This window comes from Podarcis filfolensis (genome assembly GCF_964270895.1).
Source record: "Podarcis filfolensis genome assembly, chromosome: 2".
Taxonomy (NCBI): domain Eukaryota; kingdom Metazoa; phylum Chordata; class Lepidosauria; order Squamata; family Lacertidae; genus Podarcis; species Podarcis filfolensis.
This window is the reverse complement of record NC_139605.1, coordinates 28,903,159-28,924,852: the sequence shown is the minus strand read 5'-3', so window position 1 is coordinate 28,924,852 and position 21,694 is coordinate 28,903,159. Positions and strand designations below refer to the sequence as shown.

General features: G+C 39.9%; 1 protein-coding gene and 1 pseudogene across 51 annotated transcripts in view; both read left to right on the top strand.

The window, feature by feature from the left end:
• FOXP1 (forkhead box P1) overlaps positions 1-21,694 on the top strand; it is a 534,652-nt gene that overhangs the window by 426,419 nt on the left and 86,539 nt on the right. For all 50 annotated transcript variants that reach the window (XR_014544949.1, XR_014544950.1, XR_014544951.1 and 47 more), the window contains 2 exons: positions 3,445-3,604; positions 11,257-11,461. Coding sequence is in view for 47 of the 50 variants with exons in the window: in XM_083601038.1 (XP_083457164.1) it covers positions 3,445-3,604; positions 11,257-11,461 (365 nt within the window). In the remaining 3 variants the exon portion in view is untranslated. The remainder of the gene's footprint in view (positions 1-3,444; positions 3,605-11,256; positions 11,462-21,694) is intronic.
• LOC310758134 (small ubiquitin-related modifier 3-like) lies at positions 14,212-14,771 on the top strand (annotated as a pseudogene). Its single transcript has one exon. The product of its transcript is annotated as a small ubiquitin-related modifier 3-like (transcript).

The following is a 21,694-nucleotide window of genomic DNA, read 5'->3' as shown; positions in this document are numbered from 1 at the left end:
ATATATGTTTCTCTCTGTCAAGGGTTAACTTTCTTTCTGCAAATGTTAGCTACAAAAGCTCTGCAGACCTCCACCTTGATATGATTCCTAACAGATTAGGGATATTAGATAATTTCCTTCTATTTATTGTTCTAGTGTGCTGTATTATCTTTCTATCACTCAGATAATTACTGAGGAAATCTACATTAACTTTTTTTTTTGGGCTGGCTTAAGGAATAGCTAAACATTGGCACGATGCATTGATATTTTACGGAACCAAAGTTTTCCTCGTGTCATTGTACAATAAATAAAAAGATATTTATCAAAACTGCAAAGGCATTTTCTATGGTTTTAGAAGAACAAAGCAAATAAAATACAAGATGAGCAGAACCTAAAGGCTTCCTTAAGTGAAACAAAATTAAGGACTCTGAAGCCTTGAGTACTGTACATATTAAACGCATTCAAATAAGATGTTGTTTGCTAAATTATGAATGTGTGTAATTAAAATCTAGTGGCTGTTTCTATGAAAGATTTACAATGTTATTTCATCGTTTGTCATGGCTAATTAACAATATTAGATGAAGTTTTTCTTCTTCAAAGGTCTGATTTTTTTCTCATTTATTTATGTCAGAAGTGATAAACAGAGTAGTTAAAAGCTTCTCTGGGTGCAGCAGTGAAAAAGCAACATGTTCTTTTACACCTCAGAGGTTCAGGGTTCAGATCCCAGTGGAATATAGCAACTTAGTCTTCTTCTGAGGGTGAATAATTCTCCTCCTCCCCAAGCATTGAAGTTAAAAAAAAAAATGAAGTGGAATAACACAGGAGAGAGAACTGTGAATTGATTGATTGCATGACAGAGAGAGCTACTATGCAAAATGCAATAAATTAGCCAATTGGAGCCTTAATAGCTGAGACAATTCTTTAATAAGTAAATAGAGCATAGCGTGGGGTTATTTTTCATTAAAATTAAGTGTATATGATATGTTGGCGTAATGCTGCTTTCTGCGCTTTGACTTTTCAGCGCCAAAGTTCACAAGAACTTCACCAACTATCAACAAGGTTCTGCGCTACCAACTGTATCTTGTAAAAAGATATGAGAATACAATTCCATTGTTGCATTCACCCCCAGCATAGAAGAATCCTGTCCAATTTAAACATAACACCAGACATTCCTGTGCAGTCTGCTTTAGCAGTGAAGAACCTTGCCTAGCCACGCATGGCATACATACATGCCAGTTTGGCACAAAGCTGGAAGAAGTAGGGTGTCAATCACACCGACTTTATTTTTATTTTAACATGTGCATCGTTGCATTTATTTGTCAGGATAAAATCCATACAGATTTTGCGTGAATGATCTATAAGTCATACAGTCAGACTTTGGACAGAATTCAAAGAACTATATGGGGTGTGCCCAGAGGAATTGTTTACTCTTTCTCTTTAATACTCTTCAGACATCAAACTAAATCATAACTTCAGCATGACAAGATTGAGCCACTCCACCCGACGCAAGGAAGAGCTTAGAAGCTTTCGCTTCCATTTGTACTTAACCACAGCCTGTTGAGGCACCCAAACTGACAAACTGTGGTTAACACCAACTATGGTTTGTTTGATAGAAGCCAGGTTACGTCTTGTGTTGAAAATTTAGCAAGCTGGAGATTTTTTTTTTAACAGAATAGTGGACAGGATGGGTGCAGGCCTTTTTGAAATCTCTATGGCCAGCAATAAATATTGACCAGAGTTTTTAATCTAAGGGGAAAGATGGTGGTGGTGGTGATGATGATGATAAATAATAATAATAATAATAATAATAATAATAATAATAATAATAATAATATCTATTATTTATACCCCGCCAATCTGGCTGGGTTTCCCCAGCCACTCTGGGCGGCTTCCAACAAAATATTAAAAATACATTAAAACAACAAAAGGGGGCTTCACAGAGAAAACTGAGGGAGCAGAGTGCCTTTGGCTAGGAAACTGCAGCCTCTCCCATCCCCACACTTGGAACGAAGTTTGCCTCTGAGATAGTGCACTCCATATAGACATGAGCAACTTCAACCTGTGCTCTCTTGTCATATATGTTTGAAAATAGGAAGCACACCTATGGGGCAGTGATATCCCAGACAGATCAGCACCTTGAAAAAGATTGTGCTCCACCTCCCACCTTTCTTAGCAAAAATTACATTATTTTTTGTCCCATATCAACCCCCCCTGCCTCCCGCTTTCCTGTCATAGGGAAGACAATGCTTAGAATTAAGGAACAAGGTGTCTGTGTGCACATGCTCGGCTTGTGATGTGTTTTCAGCGCCAATGCTAAATCCACAGTTCTTCTACTCCACACCCAGACACAAATGCTTGTCATCCCCACCCCACCCAATTTGCAAAGCAAACTTTCGTTAATGTCTTTATGACTGGGTTATATTGAAATATACTATCAGAGTGAGGGATAATGGCTGGGGCTGCAAAAATTTGTTAGCTGCAGCTGCATTTTGGGATGGAGTTTTCTGCAAATCTCAATGTTGAACTTAACTTGCACAGATTATTTTCCCCCAACACCCATCTCGCGCCTTGATCTTCATGAGAAGCATGTTTATGTTTTTACCAGTTCCTCTAAAAATGCAAACTCGTCTTTCATTTTATGCTTTATTCTATGTATAATATTATACAAGTATACCCTTATATTTTCCTAAGGTAATCAGCACAAAAATACATGCAACAATACATACTGTGTTGCTTAGTATTTTATTAATACTTATAATACGTGTATTTGCATATACAAGGGACCCTTGGTACCAAACCCCCACATAAGATGCAATGGTACTGTACTGATCAGAGAAGGGAGAGGCTGAATATGGTACATACAGCCCTGCCCCCTGCAAGCCTACCAATCAGACATACGGTTTTCTAGAAAAGTGAGAAGTATCCTTTGTGGGTTCCATTCAGTGCTATGGAACACAGACGCCGTCTTCCGAAAACCCAGTCCAAGTTTTACTGGTAGACTAAATTTAGATACTGTAATGCAATCTCCCTTTGGACATCAGGCCACTGGACACTCTTTACATGTCAAGATCAGATACCTTCTCTCCCTGAGTGTGATGGTTTGTTAGAAACTGATTATACAGCAGGCCTGCACTGCTGGACTCACCAAGCTGAATGTGGCCTACCAGCTGTGAAATGTAGCTAGCCATGTGCTTGACATCTCCCTTGGTTTTACAGTAAAATCAGCATTTATCAAGTCCTTGGTATGCAGTCAGATTTAGCTAGTGGGACCCAAGTTGTGCAGGTCTGCTTTGCAGCAATAAGTATATGTTCTGCTACAGGGCCTTTTTGGTGGTGGTGCTCTGGTTATGGGATTCTCTCCCCACACAAAATTGTTTTCAGCCGTCGTTACTGACGAAACGTTCACTTGGCACTATGTTGGATTCCACCCATAATTTCTTTTCTTCTTGTTCTTTTGTTTCACAGCCCCAGCAGCAACAGGTGACTTCACAGCAGTTGGCCTTTCAGCAGCAGCTTTTGCAGATGCAACAACTGCAGCAACAGCACCTCCTGTCTTTGCAGCGCCAGGGTCTGCTGACGATTCAGCCTGGCCAGCCTACCTTGCCATTGCAGCCACTTGCTCAAGGTATGTGTGGCGTGTTGAGGACTGCTGCCTTGTGAAATGAAGCTTTCACAGGCTTCACACTAATCTGACAAATCTATCCAGCGTCAGAGAAATATATAATACTGGGAAAGCACTTCTGAGTGTCTTGCGTTTTTCTACTTAATGGATGGATCTACCTCTTGGAGAATTAGGTTTAGTTTCCTTATCCTAATGAAACCTCCAAAACTGAATTTCAGGCCTTATGAATTATCAAGTCTGTGTTATAACAGCTTTATTTTGTGCAGCAGGTAAGTGATGGTTGATACCGGGGAATAGTTGAACTGATGCTTTCCAGCCCAATTAGCTTTGTAAGAATATGCAACCTTAAAAGCATATAAGAAAACTTAAAAGTTACGCAGATGAAGAGTTCTGTGTAACTTGAAAGCTTTTACGCTCTTAAAGAAGAAGAAAATTGGAAATAAAATGTAATATCTCTACTTCATATTGTTTGGATGTCTTGAACATAGCGTGTTGCTGTGAGGCTGTGTGTGCATCTTACAGCAATGTAATGGGCAGAAATCAGGAACTGACACTTTTCACAGCATATCACCTCACTTTCTACATTCACATATAGACAGCACTCAAATTGCAGGGAGACCTTAATGAAATCCATCTCCTGACACCCATTGAATTTAGCCAAAACATGCCTCCTGCAATTTTTTGAAAACAGTAGCTATGTGGGCTATCAGAAAAAGTATTGCTGTGACTCCCCCACCTCCGTAATTGAGTACAGTGGTATCTCTGGTTACAAACTTAATTCGTTCCGGAGGTCTGTTCTTAACCTGAAACCATTCTTAACCTGAGCTACCACATTAGCTAAAGGGCCTCCCTCTGCCACCGCCTCGCGATTTCTGATCTCATCCTGAGGTAAAGTTCTTAACCCGAGGTACTGCTTCCGGGTTAGCACAGTCTGTAACCCGAAGTGTTTGTAACCCAAGGTGTTTGTAACCCAAGGTGTTTTTAATCCGAGGTACCACTGTACAAGTGATAGACTTTTTTCCTCCTTCCCCCACCCCAATCCTAAATTCACCTTTACTGCCCAAAATACCTGTTCAGTTGTTTATTGGCACATAGCAGAAAAGGTTTGAGAGCAACCTTCTTGCTCATATGTTATTTTTTCTGTTTCTCCTCTGGAGAAAATTAATTAACTGAATCACAATGTCTTGCATTTATCTGAACACGTGATCTCTCAATGCACTTGTTACCTTTTTCCTGCACTGAGGTCAGTGGAGGGAGCATGCTTTTGATTTCATTCCTGATAGAATCCTACATGCCAGGTAATGACTGAACAGGCTCAAATACTTAGTGGTTTTTATCGAAGTGTTGGTGTTGGTTATGTGCTCCAAACTCCCGCTGTTCCTGAGAGAGGTTGAGACTACTGGGAAATTTACTTGGCACATTATGGACAATATGGATGAGTAAGAAAAAATAAAGTAAAAACCCTAGGGGGGAAAAGCAGGAGAAGGCATGCAGACTATTGCTGGTTTTGTACATGTAAAAAAAATTACAGCACAAGTTAATTATACCTCCAGATTTATTGGTAAGAAACATCACAAGCTGTTCTTGCATACCCACCCGCTGGACTCTGGCTTCAGCCTTCCGAATTTTCCCCCACAGTTTCTATACAGTTAAGTTTGCTTGGTGATGCTCATTGTATATAGTACATCAGTTAAGCTGTCCAAAAGAGGGCAATTGGGCAGTGACAAGACACGGTCATGTGTAATGTGAAAGAAATGAATGTGGTGATGCATGAAGTGTAATCTGCGCAGCAACACATCAGAGACACCAGTAGGTAATTCAGCAGTCGGGGGCATTGATTGATAGGCTTCACAGTGTAGTATAACTATTAATTCCTATCACATTAGGAGGAAGCATATTTAAAAGGGGGTGAGCACTGGAGATCAAGCAAACAAACACAAAACAAAGGCAGTTTGGGTTGTGTTGGTGGCTAATTTCAGTTACATTATTATTCCCCTCCCCCCTTTCACACTATTATGATTCTGGGGTGCTGTTGTGTTGTGGGAAAGACAGGGAGAATTCAGACAGGTCAGAATGCAACACATTCCTTTCCTTTATTGGAGAGATCTGATGGCTAAAAACTGATGTCGTTACGAGGTTTAAATCAACTTTCTGCTTGCTTGAACATGGTCACCTGGGTATGGAGGTACAAGGACAAAAAGAGGTTGAGCAACTCAAGTTGTCTTTGAGCCAGTGAGTACCTGGGGTTGGAAAATCGAGTTCCACGAACAGTAATCTGTCAGCTGTCCCCACAACATACATTTTTTAAGCCTTTGCCTGCATTTTCTTCTATAATGACGAAGATACTTCTCCCACGAAGAAAAAAATGCAACGAAGAAGAGTGTGAAAGCTCCAGTCTGTAATAATAATTGGCAGTGAACACTTAAAGTATAGACACCCTTTTTGTGACTGGCAACTGTTTTAAAGTACATAAATAATCTTTTACTAGATGGAAGTACATTTGTTGTTAAAAATACAAGCCATTCAATCTGTTTCTGCATTTTAGAGGTGAAATTATATTGGTAAATATGACAGAAACAACCACAAATGATGCAGCATTTCTTGCTTGTTTCAAAGAGCTCTGAAGCAAAACATTTAAAAAGTTTTAATCAATTACAATCCATTGCCTTGCAATAAAACAGCATATGTAACATTGAAACATTTGTGTAATCACTCCTGCCCTTACATTCAAATGCATCAATAATCTAGTCTGTACTCAGCATCAGCTGTAAAGCAAACTTTATTTAAGAAGCATCCTAAACAACCGAACCTAGAACGCCAGAACTACACAATACCAAAATAGAAGGTACTCTGATGCTAATCTCAGTGGACCTCACTTTCAAGGAAACATATTTAGGATTCGGAAAGTCGGCAGTTCAAATCCCTACGATGGAGTGAGCTCCCGTTGCTCTGTCCCAGCTCCTGCCAACCTAGCAGTTTGAAAGCACACCAGGGCAAGTAGATAAATAGGTACCGCTGTGGCGGAAAGATAAATGGCATTTCTGTGTGCTCTGGCTTCCGTCACAGTGTTCCGTTGCGCCAGAAGTGATTTAGTCCTGCTGGCCACATGACCCAGAAAGCTGCCTGTGGACAAACGTCGGCTCCCTCCGCCTGAAGCGAGATGAGCGCTGCACCCCATAGTCACCTTTGACTGGACCTAACTGTCCAGGGGTATTTACCTTTTACCTTATTTTATCTATTTGATGTGCTTTGAAGATAGATACATGCCTGTGCTCTCAATTTGTACCTGCCAGTAGGTTCAAAGTGATTGTATCATTCCCACTCTTAGGTTCTGCTAGTAGCAGAGGCCACTATATTTAATCACTGCTTAGGTTTGATTTAGCAATAACTAACTTTCTGCAACATTTCTCAACTGTCAGATAAAATTATCCATGGAGTTTGTGCTAAAAAAGAAAACTATTACTTGTTGAAGAGTTCATAATAGCATTGTCCTGGTTTGGGGGACAATTATGTCACTTGGATCTCTGTGACATCATAATTAGATTCTGTTGCATAATTCAATCTGATCTGCAGTCCTTATGCCCGTGACTACCTCCAACTGCAGTTACAGATACTTTCTTTGCCTTTTATATCAAAATTGAGGAATTTGTTTAGATTTTGTTGTACAAAGACAGTTCTCATTAATGTTATGAATTGCCCATAGTGGACAAATCCTGCTGTAGATGTTGCAGCTTGCTAATTGCCCCCTTTGCCCTTGATGTATCGAGAGACCTTCTGTGGTATTCAGGGTTTTTTTGTCATATAAATCAACGACAATCAAGCAGAAACACACAGCATCATCTCACTTTGAAAATCTAGAGTTACGTATACAAAGATTTTATAATAGCTAATGGTAACAGTAATGATAACGGCAAATGTCTTTTTCTCATATTGGTGTATCCCTCCAAAATAAAAATGATGTTGACTCATGTGTTCTATTATCAATATGTTCCCATCAACAGACAAGTCCATTCACTATTGTTTCAACTGAGTAAACAGTGGTGAAAGGGTCAGTCATATTCACAGGTAATTGTTAGTGTGGAGACAGTCCTGTCAAGCGTGTTAGCTAAAAATACATCCCACACTGTCACTTTGCAAGGTGTTTGAAAATAATAGCCCAGTTGCAGCTAAACAGGACACAGGATTGTGTCGTGACCTTTCTCTTTGTTTAAATTGCCTCAGAGGTTTAATTTCAAGGGACAAGCAATAATTGAATATGTCTAATAACTAAATGCTCATATGGGACAAAATCCATCAAAATATAATTGGCATTTGATTTTTATGAAAGGAGAAGGAATGACTTTATAGCAATAGATGCATCTTTAGACTATCTGATCACTTAATGTATAAACCGAAGTGTATTTTAGAATATGTACTAATTGCAAACACTTAAAAAGCATTTTTGCATATATATTTTTAGGCGGCCCACTAGCAAAGACCAAATGTTTTCGTTAATGCTACTCTCAGAAAGGCGGGGAAGGTTATTGGTCTGTCGTGCAATAATTTACTCCTCTTTGATATGCAAACGATCCACGGTGAATATAAAAAAAATCCTATCAGACTCATTTCACAGTTCTTAACCACTTAGATTCTCTGGAGTCTATCGCCTCATTAGACCAGTGCTCTCCAAAGCTAGCATAATTAAAATCTTTAACAGTTTAGCAAAGTAAAGATGTTTGGCTGATCACGTTGAGATGATTATCTAGCCATTGTATTCTAAATGACAAAAATAAATTAAATTTAGACCTTGGCATTTTTTATTATGTGTTTCAAATGAATATATTGTATACTGTCTTTAATGCCTTAGGTTTGGTAAGAGACATGTCTGTTTCAGACACGGATGTATATTTTAAAAATGGCAGATTCTCCTCCCCACCCTTGAAAAAAAGCAAGGATAACAGAGTACCGTAGGTTGAAACAAAGCAGTTGCATCCATTGACACCTAGACTTCCAAGTTCTTCAAAAGAAATCAATTAATTTTATTTTTGAAAACATGACTGATTCTACATGCTTTCAAAACTTAAAACTCCAGCTTGTCCCATATGCCCATGCCAGTCTACAACAGTAGAACAAACTACTCTCAGATTTTGGCATACATAACCTTTATGGGATGTCATATTAAACTGTAATTTCTTCAAAATATGAAGTTGGTGGCATACACCATTTTGAACTTACCTTGTTAAACAGCATTTCTTCTTCTTTTTAAAAAAGTTTGTTTTTATTTCACTTCCAATGGCTCATTAGCACTGATCAAGAAATGACAGTAATAATAATAGTGTTACTTATATAGAAACTTGCAGGGTTTTTTAAGCTAGACACATCCATCAATTAACTGAGCAGTGCTAGAAACCAAAATTAATGAGAAAGATAGGTGTGTTAATGAAATAATCATGGTATAATCAATTTGACTGTTAAAATTCGAAAAGCATTTCATGAAGACAATGTGAATTCATAATTTATGTCTAAAAGTGATTAATAAAAACTGTATTTAATAACAAAGCTATTTGTCATCATTTACAACTTAAGCACAAAATTAGTACCATTGTGGTTCATGTTGTCATAATAACACAGATGAATAAATTTATTTTGAAGACCTTCCTTGCTTCTGAAGAGAGGTTAAAATGCGTCTGTCGCCAAGTCTCTTAGAAAATGAAGCACCATTTATTTAGATTCTCCTTCAGAAAGCAACGAATAATTGTTTTGCAATATAAATCTTGCAAGGAAAACCTCACTTGGAACTTTACTTCCCATTGTGATTAAGAGAATGGGCCTATCAATAAGAAAAGGTTCTGTTTTAACTAGTTTCCACTCTGTCAATATATATTCCCCCAGGAATTGTATATGTTGAGTTAATTGTTTGTCCTGTGTCCCAAATAGCTTGACGTAAAGCATGAAAGGTTGTTTGTGCATTAAGGCCTAAAATCATAGGTGACAAGTAATGAGTCTGTAAGGATATTCAAGAAGCTGTGCCATGTTAAAGCTGACAGTGATTGAGCTTGTCACAGGGCTGAAGTGTATTCTTTTGGACCCAGTACAAACTTACAATAGGGTCCCTTCACATACATAAACCAATATCATCCCATACATACATTCTCATTAAATAATATTTCTGAAATGAGTGTATGACTACAAACCATGTATAAATTCACCAATTCACTTCAAAGGTTTATTTTTTCCTGGTCCATTTCCTTGCTAAAAATCATGAATTATCTCCCCAAAGCCAATTTGGTTTGCAAATTCACAATTGATAGACAAAATAGCTAGGTGGCTTGACTGTTCTTTCCCATAATGCATTTTTGGATGGTTGCAAGCTGTAAATCCCTGCCCCCAGCCCCCCCGCCCCCAGCCGTAGCACTGCCACCTGTTGTCTGGTAGATCTTAAGAGAGCATGCCACATGAGGAAGCACAAATCTCTCTGTATCGAGAGTCCTAGTTTAATTGCACACAAAAATGCCATCTCTGTTCTAGCAGCACACTATTCAGAATGTAACTTGTTCTGCTCTCACGCCAGCAATTCTCCTAAATCTGTTGTATTCACACATACAAAAATGTTGCTGCTGCTGTTGTATTGTGTGTGTTTTTAAAAACAGTTAACACTTCTGTTGAGACAACTTCAGCCATTAACCTAAATGGTCACTGCTAAGTAGCATATCTTAGCAGTGACCATTTAGGTTACTGCTGAAGTAGTTGCCTCAACAGAAGTGTTAACTGTTTTTTGTGCTTTTTAAAGTAGCATATCTTAGGGACTAAACCACTGAGCCTCTTGGGCTAGCTGGTCAGAAGGTTGGTGAGCTCCCATTGCTCGGTCCCAGCTCCTGCCAACCTAGCAGTTCGAAAGCATGCCAGTGCAAGTAGATAAATAGGTACCGCTCTGACGGGAGGTAAACTGCATTTCCATGTGCTGTTCTGGTTTCGGTGTTCTGTTGCACCAGAAGCGGCTTAGTCATGCTGGCCACATGACCCGGAAGCTGTACGCTGCTCCCTTGGCCAGTAAAGCGAGATGAGCGCCGCAACCCCAGAGTCGTCTGCGACTGGACCTAATGGTCAGGGGTCCCTTTACCTTTAACCCATCAGTGTACAGAAGGATCCACCAGAGAGCACTTTGCTCAAGGCTCTCTAAAACATGCAGCCAGCCCAGGTTGGTGGACTCATTGGACTTAAAATTATTGCATTATTTAAATGTAAAAGTTCATCATGAAGTGATAAAAAAATAAACTAAGGGAAATGCCATGATTTTCTTTCCTTATGTCTGAGCCTTTCATATTCCTGTATTCACGTCTTCAGTGAGGACTAGAAATAGCCTTTAAAAACTATCTTTTGGCTTTTGATGTATTGACTGCAATGGGACCTCCGTGTTGCCCGCCTTCCAGTTTACCATAACAGTGAAGCCTAACTAATTGACCGCAGGGACATGCAGTTTGTGGGAAACGTTGACTTGGCAGGCAGCATTACTATGCTCCAATTCAGTGGTGTGTATGTGGCATTTATTACTTGGTCCTTGGAATTTGAAAAATAACCTCCCAGACTAGGTTTTGTTTTCCGGCTTTGATATTAATTACTGTTTGAAGATGGCTAAATTAGCTGTTAATTAATTTCACTATTCAATTTTGTTTCAGGCATGATTCCAAATGAACTGCAGCAACTCTGGAAGGAAGTGACGGGTTCTCACACAGCAGAGGAAGCCGCAAGCAACAATCACAGCAGTTTGGACCTGTCGACAACATGCATCTCCTCCTCGGCCTCCTCTAAGGCCTCCTTAATAATAAACTCACATGCCTCAACAAATGGACAACTATCAGTCCACACTCCTAAAAGAGAGAGGTAAGTGCTTCTAGAATTCCTCCTTATCTCTGCCCAGAGCAGTATATCTTTACTGTGGTGTTTGTTTTATTCATGCATATGGCTTCTGTCACCTACATACAAGGGGGGAAATGGGATAGCGTATGGAGAAGGACCATAGCTCAGCAGTAGAGCATTTGCTTTGTATAAAGAAGGTCCCAGGTTTGATCCCCAGCTGGGACATTCTGGAGATCTGCCACCAGTCAGTGGTGGACAGTAGAGTGGTACCTCGGGTTACAAACGCTTCAGGTTACAAACACTTCGGATTACAAACTCTGCTAAGCTGGAAGTAGTACCTCGGGTTGAGAACTTTGCCCCGGATGAGAACGGAAATCACGCAGCGGCAGCAAGAGGCTCCATTAGTGAAAGCGGGCCTCATGTTAAGAATGGACCTCCGGAATGAATTAAGTTCGTAACCTTAGGTACTACTGTATTGAGCTGGAAAACACTTGGTATAAGGCATCTTCCTTTGTTTCTATTAATTCAGCAACTGGTTTTGAGTGTGTAAGCTAAGAGTTAACTTCTTGAGTATTGCATAAATGTTACTGCTGATACCCCTGGACTCATGAAGAGTATTTGCTGACTTAAAGTCACTAATCTCTGTTGTGTCTTTGAGTTGGTTCCCCAAACACATTTCTGTCCACATGAGCAGTTCTGACTTGTGTCGTGGTGCTCGCTTTCTAAAGAAAAATGTAATATATGAAGGTGGTAATCCTGGATATAAGTGATCCTGCATTCCGCTGATTACGATTGGTATGTCCTACAACATATGACATAACCCAAGGATAGGTTCGTGCTCACATGGACAAACGTAGCAGGAGTGCATTCAGGTATTTGTGCAATCACACAAGTTTATGTTGTCAGGATCTCATTATTTTGCAGATGTTTTAATGTATATTGTTTCCTTGTGGTACCTGGGAAGCAATTTCTCAGAAATACATTTTATCCTGTTTGTCTGTCAACTGGTTGTTGGTTCTTGAGAAGCAATTTGGAAGGCTCTTTATCTGGACGGTGTGATTGCAAATTGCTGTCCAAAAGGGGTCATGTGATTGTGATGTCAAGTGATTGGCAGGTGGGCAGCCCCAGCAACATGTCAAATTGGGTTGGGGTGGTGGTGCAGATGAATATTTGGCCCATCGACCAGATCCAGTTCCACACCTCATGATTTAGCTACTTCAAATTTCACACTGACTTGTATGCCCAAAAGGTATCGTGTTTGAAAACTGCTGCTGAACTCATTAAAAATCTAGAGCAACAAACATAGCACCTTAAAAACAGAAACAACAACCCCTCTTGTTCTAACATTTGCTGTCCCTTTTGTGGATCGTCCGTCTTAGGATGACATCTAGGTACATATTGGGACTGTTGCCTCGGTCTCTCTGCTTCTTTTTTTTCAATCACAGGGGAAGGGCCAAGTAGGTGCAGGCCCTCACACAAACACACCCACCGCCTTTGTTTGGATTCCCCTGCATCTAATTGCCACTCATTGTGCAGTACAAGATGCTGTTGCAAAAAGTCCCCCTGAGTTTCAGAAATGGGTTGTCAACTGGGGAATGTGGGGCGAGGTCTGCTTTTAGAAGAGATGGCTAGAGAAGGCCTCCCTATTCAACAAAGCTCTGTCGCTGTGCCATTGAGATCCCAGCCATGATCTTTTGTGGCCTGGTAATGAAGACAAGTGTATGTGTTTATGTTGAGAAGGATCTTTTCCTCTTTGGAACTTGATATGCTTAATAATCAAAAGAGAATTAACTATTTTACTTAATTGCCTATGCTCACTAATTTGTAGGTGACTGGTTGTTGTTTTTCCTGGCCAAAGTTTTTCCTAGTCAAGTGATTTGAAATTTTTTTGGTAAGGCAAAGCATATAAGCACATCTTGTGCCTTGCTTACATGAAGAAAACAAAGCTGTCATGTATAGATGCAAAATACTTCAGAACATTTTTTTGAATTGAGATATTGTCATATATAGTGTCTGTTACTTAGACAGGGAGGACTTAGTCCTGTTGTTGTTGGTGTACATTTGTGCATGTCTGTCAAATGAAATATGTTTGCTGTAGCACCAGAAGACTGAGTTTTCTTGGGAGGATGAGATGTACGAAAAATGATCTTGGCTTCTTCCAACTTATAGAAAAAGGGGAGAGAGAATCATAACGCATTGTGTGTATGTGTGTGTGCATGCGCGCACGTGTGTGTGTGCATGCACTCCCCCGAATTTCAAAGACTAAAGGCTGTGCACTGGAATAAGTGTTTCTGTGGCATATATGAGTAATGAACAGCTTAAAGCCAGAAATGGACTGCACTTGGCAGCATATGTGTGTCTGTTTGCTTATATTCTGTGCCCGCCGAGCCACTTTCTTCTGTGGCATGTAGAATTCAGTTTGTTCACATCCTACCATACAGACTGCAATATTTCAGTTTCCAACAGAACACAGGACTGGTTAACAAAGCTGGTGTGCTCTTTGCCTCCCTGTGTAGGACTATCTGGTCTGTTTCACATGTAACACTAAACCATGGTTTGACACTATGTGCATGTGCTAGAATAAGCCAAAACCAAGCCTTTACACTTCGAGGAGTGGGTTGTAGACATTGTTTTTGTACACATGGAATATTAACGTGATATGTGCTAGATACTGTGTTAGAACAGAAAATTGGCAGCGGGTGGGAGAGGAGAGGACAGGAAGACAGGGGCTCTAAGCAGGTGCGGACTTGCTCCTTGAGAAGGTCCTTGCCTGATGTGACGACATATCCAAGGAGAAACCCAAGGAAGGAATAAAAATGGAGGATGACCATATCAATTTAAAAGTAGCTGGCCAAATGGATCAGTGGTCCAGTTTAAAATAAAACGGCACCCACAACTAAGTAAACTAATGAAGGCCTATTGTGAGAGACAGGGTTTGTCAATGAGACAGATTAGATTCAGATTTGATGGACAACCAATTAATGAAACAGACACACCTGCACAGTTGGAAGATGAAGATACTATTGATGTGTTTCAACAGCAGACTGGTGGCATGTGCTAAATATCCTGTCCTTTTAGGAAGAGGAATGTGAAAATCCAACTCACTTTATCATTTGTCCTTGGATTTGCTATTAAATAGTAAACAAATGAACATGCCAATCATACAGGCATCTTCTCATGTTCTGAAGACATTTATCCAAATTCTTTTCCTGTCCCTGATATACTGTGTGTGCAAGTTGAAGCTGCATCTGTGGAAAATTACTGCATCATAAAAATGGGCCCAGTCAAAATTAAATTTTCAAATACTGGTTGTCTGCTGTCATCTTGTTTCTATAAATTGGTGGCCTAAATACGAGGCTACTGTGAAACAAGGATACTTAGTCTTGGCTTTCATTGTTTCTGTTTTACTGGTTAATTATGTAATGTAAATATTGAAATATCTTTCCTTGCAATAGTAAGTTTCTCCTCAAAACAGTTGGGTTGAGAAGGAAAGGATTTTACTATTAAACAGAGGTATTACTCTAAAATTATTAATGGGATATACAGAAAGGACAGTACTTTCAGATCCATGTTTAGTGACAGTTTAAGCTTTAAGGTAATGCAAATGTACACGTGCTTTTTCATAATAAGATAGCATAGAATAAAATATTTTTTTAAAGAAAAGAAAAGAAAAAAACAGGAAATTGGCACTGTTGGCTTTTATGTGTAGTCAAGCCAAATGGTTCAGTGATATTTCTTAGAGCTGCAGCAGAATTTGCCTGGTTATACTCTATGCAGAATTGCTTTGCAAAAGTTGGTGACTTACTTGGATCTGCTTTTAATGGACATTTCTTGATCTTTGTGATCTGATCTCTGTCTAATTGCAAGATAGTAGGTTTTTTTAAAGGAATGTAATATATCCCTACATGTTAAATTTGGAACCGAACATAGTTGCACAATTTGCTTTTAATGGAAACTTGTCTGTCAAATTGAAAACCTGGGGGGAAGATGCTGCACCTTAAATTGTGCCTCCAAAGCATATTCTTCATTTTAAAATTCACATGTAATAAATGTTGACACTTTGCCATTTGTGATCTACTAGAGTACAGTGGCTTGAAATCAGCTTTGGGAGAAAATTTGAAAACAAACTTTGTCCCAATTCTTTATTTTATCAAACGAAAAAATAATAATGCAGCCTTAACCTCTAATGAATTTTGTAATACACGTGCACAGTATCATTTATTAGTGTTCAGTAGAACAATTTTTAAAAAAACCCTTTTTGAGTCCATCAAAATATAAAAAGATAAATGGCTCAGAGTGGAAGAGGGTTCAAGCTTTGGGTGGCTTCCCTTCTCTTTGGCGTGTTTGAGGTTGGCACCATCAGTTCGCAGCAGCATGATTGAATTACCTCTGTCCATAAGAAGAGGAGGCATAGTATGTGCTAAAGAATGCCGACTAAGGCACTTAAGGTTTCTGTTGCTGCTTTGTCAGGCAGTGTGGTGCCTGCCTAGGTGTCATATGACACATAAAACTCTGCTTGTTTAGATGTTTTTCACCAGCTTTTTATTTATTTATTTGTTTTAAAAAAGAATATTTCTGAGTATTCAGGGAAGCAGATGAAGGTTTGAGAAAGAATGCTATCTAGGGTACAAGGGGAGTGTTTGTTTCAGGTAACGTTATCTGAATAGGAAGCTTTTTCTGAAAAAACAGGACTGGGAAATATTTCATTTTTAGTAGTCATTATAAAATATTTAGGAGCAGTTTCATTGCAAGATTATTTTTTTAGTATGAATAGACATTTTGAGTTTAATTTAAGTTAATTTACCTATTTCATACTTTAGTTTGAGCCCTAAATATATATTTTGTTTTAAATGAACAAGATACGGAAATATACAGGTTGTATTTAAATGCCCTCCTTTTGCCCATTTACTCTATTCTCCAATCATAGTTTTCTCCTGCAGTAATGTTACCATGGAAGTCTCTGATAGTGAATCCATAGCAGGTGACTGGAAAGTTCACCTCTTCTTGGTCACTGTTGCCCCCATTTTACAGACTGAGAATTGAATCTCTGAGATCTGCAACTGAACAGGCAGTAAATTCATGGCAGGAGAAGAAAAAAAATGGGCACATCTATCCATACCCTTTCACCATTTGGATGAACGACTGGGAGCTTATTCTACTGGCTCTTATTTTAGTAACAACACCGAAATCACTTTATTCTCTTATTCTAAATGAAGAACTGGGCGAGTAAGGCTAAGATGTTCAAGGCCACCTGCAATAGAGGAAGGCACCTTCTCTCTCATTTATCCTAATTACTATCCAGGGATTCTTTCTTCACCTGCAGAGAGAGAGGGAGTGCCCTGACTGCTGGGGGCGCTGACAGAGCAAGTAAGCTCATGAGGGCAGCCACATGCAATGGAGAAAATCAACCTTCCCTCCAGACCCCAGTCACTAGCAGCAAGCTGAGGGCAGTGTATAATACCTTCCTTAGCACATCGACAAGTAGCATTCCCTGATCTGAACTAAAATGAGAAGTGGGACCCCTGTTTGTGAACCTGCTTCTGCTTCTGTAGCTACGGGCGAGTGCCCATATAGAAGCTGCTCTCTAAAGCACCATCCAGAGTTTACAGCAATGCTATCTTTTTTCTCACCCTCCCTCCCTCCCTCCCTCTCTCTTTTTAAAAAAGCTCCTTATTTAAGTAGTCAGGCAATGTGTCAGTGATATTACAAGCTAAGGGCTGAGGTTAACAGATTGAGAAGAGGGCAGGAGAGAAAGCGGCTGGAAGATTAATGTCAACAGAGATGTTTTCAGGGTGTAAAAGAAAGGGTGAAAACACTGACGATTGAAGGTAGCAGCTCTGAAGAAGCTCTTTGAATGTGGCATTGACTCGGAGCCTTAGGAAGTAGCTTTCGTCTCTTGCTTGCACTCGTTCTCCAAAGAGAATTGCTGATGAACAATAGGATACAGGAGCGGGTACCCTAGTCCACCCCCTACATGAAGCCTTGAGCTGGATCTTAGCAGGAGGATTCTTCCCAGTGCCAGAGGCTGGGGGAGAGGAGAGCGCAGCACCAACATCCCTCCAGGGCCCCCGCCCACGTCCTGCTCAGCCTTATACTGAATCTCCGTGAATGAGCAGTTTCTTTTCTCTCTGCTAGATTGTCACCTAGGTGGAAGGAGGATAGAGGAACAACACTCAGTTGGGGTGCTCTGGAGGAGTTTTCTCCAGCTGTTATATGTCCAGAAGCGGCACTGGCCGGGGAGGGCGGGGTACAAATAAAACTATTATTATTATTATTATTATTATTATTATTATTATTATTATTGAATAATGCTCTCAAGCAAACTCTCAGACCCTCTTGCTGTTGTTAGACATTGGAGTGCATTGCTAGTGACTCTACTGCAACCCAACTCATGATTCCTGGAGTAGGGCTGTTGTCTTTTTGGGTAAGAGTTACACTCCCTCTGAAAAATTAGGGTCATATCCTGCAGAGTGCTCCTGCATTGAGCACTGCTGCTTCCATGTAGCAGCCATGGCTAAGGATTCCTTTCCTTAGTTTAGCCTGGTGCATCAACTTGTGCCCATTTCTACAGAAAGCAGAGCTGGCCCTAGTGACATAAGTGACATAAGTACGCTGACATAAGTACGCTGAGCACCTTTGATTTTGTTTACTGGAACATGGAGCTGTATTTGAAAATTGTTTGGAAACACCAGCTATTAATATTTTCTGCTGCTAAAAAATTTCTGCAGGGACAAGTCCACTGGATCGCGTGACTCCTTTTCTATTCCAGTTGCACTGGTTCCTGATTTCCCTCTGGAGTCAATTCAAGGTGCTAGTTATTAAATTACCTTAGCAGTTTGGGATCAGGGCACTTAGAATAAATTTTCTTCCCATAAGAACCTTCCAGTCCTTTCAGGTTGGCAGTGGAGGTTCTCTTGCATATTCTACTTGTATCTGAGGCCAAGGTTAGCAGGAACATGGGAGAGAAAACCTTGTGGAACTCTCTGTCCCAGGAAATCTTAATTGTGTCCCTTTTGATGGTTGTTGTTTTTTTTTAATCTCCTTTAGAACTTGCATTTGTTCCCATGAGAGTTTTTTAATTTAACTGGTTAGTTTACTTTTACCTGCCATATTCTGTGTGCCTTTCCCTCTTTTATTTTAATAATTTGATTTTGTTGCTTTAGTACTGCTTTCTGAGTTTTGTTAGCAGCCTGTGGCATCTTCAGATGACAAGGTGGAGTATAAATTCAAAATAAATAAATAGCCTCAATTAAACAAGTGGCTTCATTTGATGGGAGGTCAGTTATTTTCAACAAGATGCAGCAAGTTTTTGTGTTTCAGTGATGGTGGTTTGGGAGGAAAGACACGTCATTACGCTGTGGAGTTTACATGCTAAATTTTGTCAGGTGAGAGAGAGAAAACCAAAGAGAGGTTTTCTCTCTTTTTAGAAGGGGGAGAGGTTGTAAAATGCTGCACCCTGCCTCAGCAGCCATTAAAACCCTACTTCAGTGGAAAGAGATTCAGATATTTGTAGGGGAGAAGGTTGTAGGCTTAATCCTTGGAAGTAAATAGAGTAAATCTCTGTCTTCCCTAAGTGCAAAGGCTACCTGACTTTGGAAGAAATGTCCCAGGGCATAGTACTTTTGTCTAGGCTTTGCAGTTCAGTTCTGTGTGGAAATCAACTAAAAGGCATGTTTAGGATATGGCATGCACAGTAAGCTCACCTGTCCTGGCTGGTTCAACTGAAAAATAATTTGGTTCATCAAATGTAACTAAAGCTATGTACACATTGCCAGCTTAAAATGCAGTCAGTTTGTTCAGAACAAAACTGGTTTGGGGGAAAACTCATAGAAATGCAGGATTGCCTAAGAAAAGACGTAGAAAATGAGAAGCAGGGAGAGTAGGGAAGCACACAGCCTACGTTTTAGGAATGAAGATTGACCAGCTAAGGTTCAGGGTGAGTATATTGGCTGGAGAAAACAAGTGGATAAATTGAAAACGATGACAACTACACCTGTTTGGGGGGCAGGAAAGGTCTGGCTATCACTTGTTCCATTCTGTATATTTCTAATGTTCAGGTGTGAATTTTGTTGCTAGTGTAGTCAAAACAGCACTACCCTCCCACAAGAGAGGAGGTATCGCCAGACTTGGGGAAACCCTGAGGTTTGCAAAAGTATAAAAAGTCCTTATTGGGGAAAATTCTGCAGTGGGGAGGACATTAGAAAACTGTGCAAGGAAGACAGCATTCTCAGCGGCAGTGGAATACTGACTGCCCTTTGGAAGGGGAAATGGCATATGAAGGTAGAAAACAAAAGACAGTATTTATTGTGGAGGAGGGAATGGCTGGCTGGCTGGCTGGAACCCTGATCAGGAGCACTCAGGAGGGCAACTTTCTGTTGCAGATCCCACATCTGTTACTCTACACTCTTTGATTTCTTTAAATACTAATCGTCTGCTGGCTACTATAGAAGTTAGCTAAGCCAACTATGGAACTAGTTTCCCCCCTCCCTTTCCCACTTTTCAGAATAGTATTGAGAGTGACAAGTATATGAACCTTCATTTGAGCTCTAGTTACCGAGTTGTTCTGGTTTCATTTGTCATGTTGAAGCTAAATTATTGTGATGTACCATGAAAAAGGACTGTACCTCCAGATTGTAACGAGGTCAAAATGTGTTTCTGAATTTAACTGCTGCTTATTTAAACAGTCTTGTGATGTAGTTCTGAATGTGTTTGACTGTTTCCTGTATCTTCAATGTATATATTTTTACTGCAAATGACTAAAAAAAAAAAAAAAGGACCAGTGTCATGTGTTAAGAGCAAGCAGTACTTTTAGGAAGGTTTTTGTTTTCAGCTAGTAATATTTAGGGTATATGGAAACTTATGGGCAGTATTACAAAGCTGAGTCAGTTTACCCAAAATGAAAACAAAATGATTCAGTCCTGTATTATTACTAAAAAAGTGTCATAACTCACGTTAGAGGAGTTGTTGTTGTTATTATATTTTATTTATACCCCACCCATCTGGCTGGGTTTTTTAAGTGGTCTGCAAAGTTAAAACACGCTGGGTTGTATTCATCTATCATAAAGTAGACCAGGAGACTCACAGAAAAACTTCCAAGAACTTGGAGAGGTTCATGCAACTGAAGGAGCTTCAGGGGCCCAGGTCCCTCTGTGTGTATATGTGTGTGTGTGTGTGTGTGTGTGTGTGTGGAATATATATGTATATGTCCCCCACTTTCCATCATGTAGGTCTCAAAGTGGCTCACAACAATAAAGTATACAACATGCAAAATTTAAAACAGAAATTTAATCTAAAAAAACCCCACATAAATTTAACCTCAAAATTTTTAAACCTTGAGAATTTTAAATCTCCCCCCCCCCCCCGGAGCAATGTAAAACATATGAGCATTCAGGGTGCATAGTTTTAGGCAGTCAGCTGAAACTGACTCCTGTCTGAAACCCCAGGAAGCCACTGTCAGTCAGTGCAGACAATACTGACCTAGATGGACCCATTGGTCTGGCTTGCTATAAGGCCACCTCCATGCCTTAACTTCCTGTGCTCCATGTTAAGTGTGCCTCTAATTAAAAAACCCCCAATAAAACCCCACAAACCCTTGCATTAAAAAAAGAAGCAGCAAACATCCAAACATTCCTGTTTAAATTTTCTCTGGCAGGGAAGTGATACAATTCATTCTAGAAATACTGAGTTAATGCTTTCAGTTTTTCTGGTGCTTTTTAATTTTTTTGTCTTCCGCTGTATCTTGTGTCCCCCTCCTTTGTCCCACATTGCACCCACATTTCGTTAAGCGACGTCAGTGGTGGCAGCAGCTCTGAGGCTTGGCGCACAGCAATCTGTTAAGGAGATAAATAATCTGCCTTGGCATGACACTCCTACTCTCCTCTTTAATTTGTCTTACACAAGGAAAATTATAATTAAATCATTCAGGGTAAACCCTTGAGTACAGAGAGGGGGAAAAACACACTTTGGTAAAGATTGCCAGTAGAGACCAACTTCCCTGTTGTGCTGTGTAGAGACATTTATCAATATTCAACACTGTTAAAAGGAGAACATTTTCGTGCAATTTGTGAGGCGGATGCCAAAGCTGAAATCAAGGCTTGTTAAGATTCTTTCCCCTGTGCAGTCATGAGTGTTTGGCATCGTTAGCGTTACGCTCTGACTGCATGTTTCCAGGCTTGGATTTTGCTCAGACAATTTAATAATGTTTATTGTGCTGATTATATACATACATATAAATTCACTCAATGCAGTAAACCTACC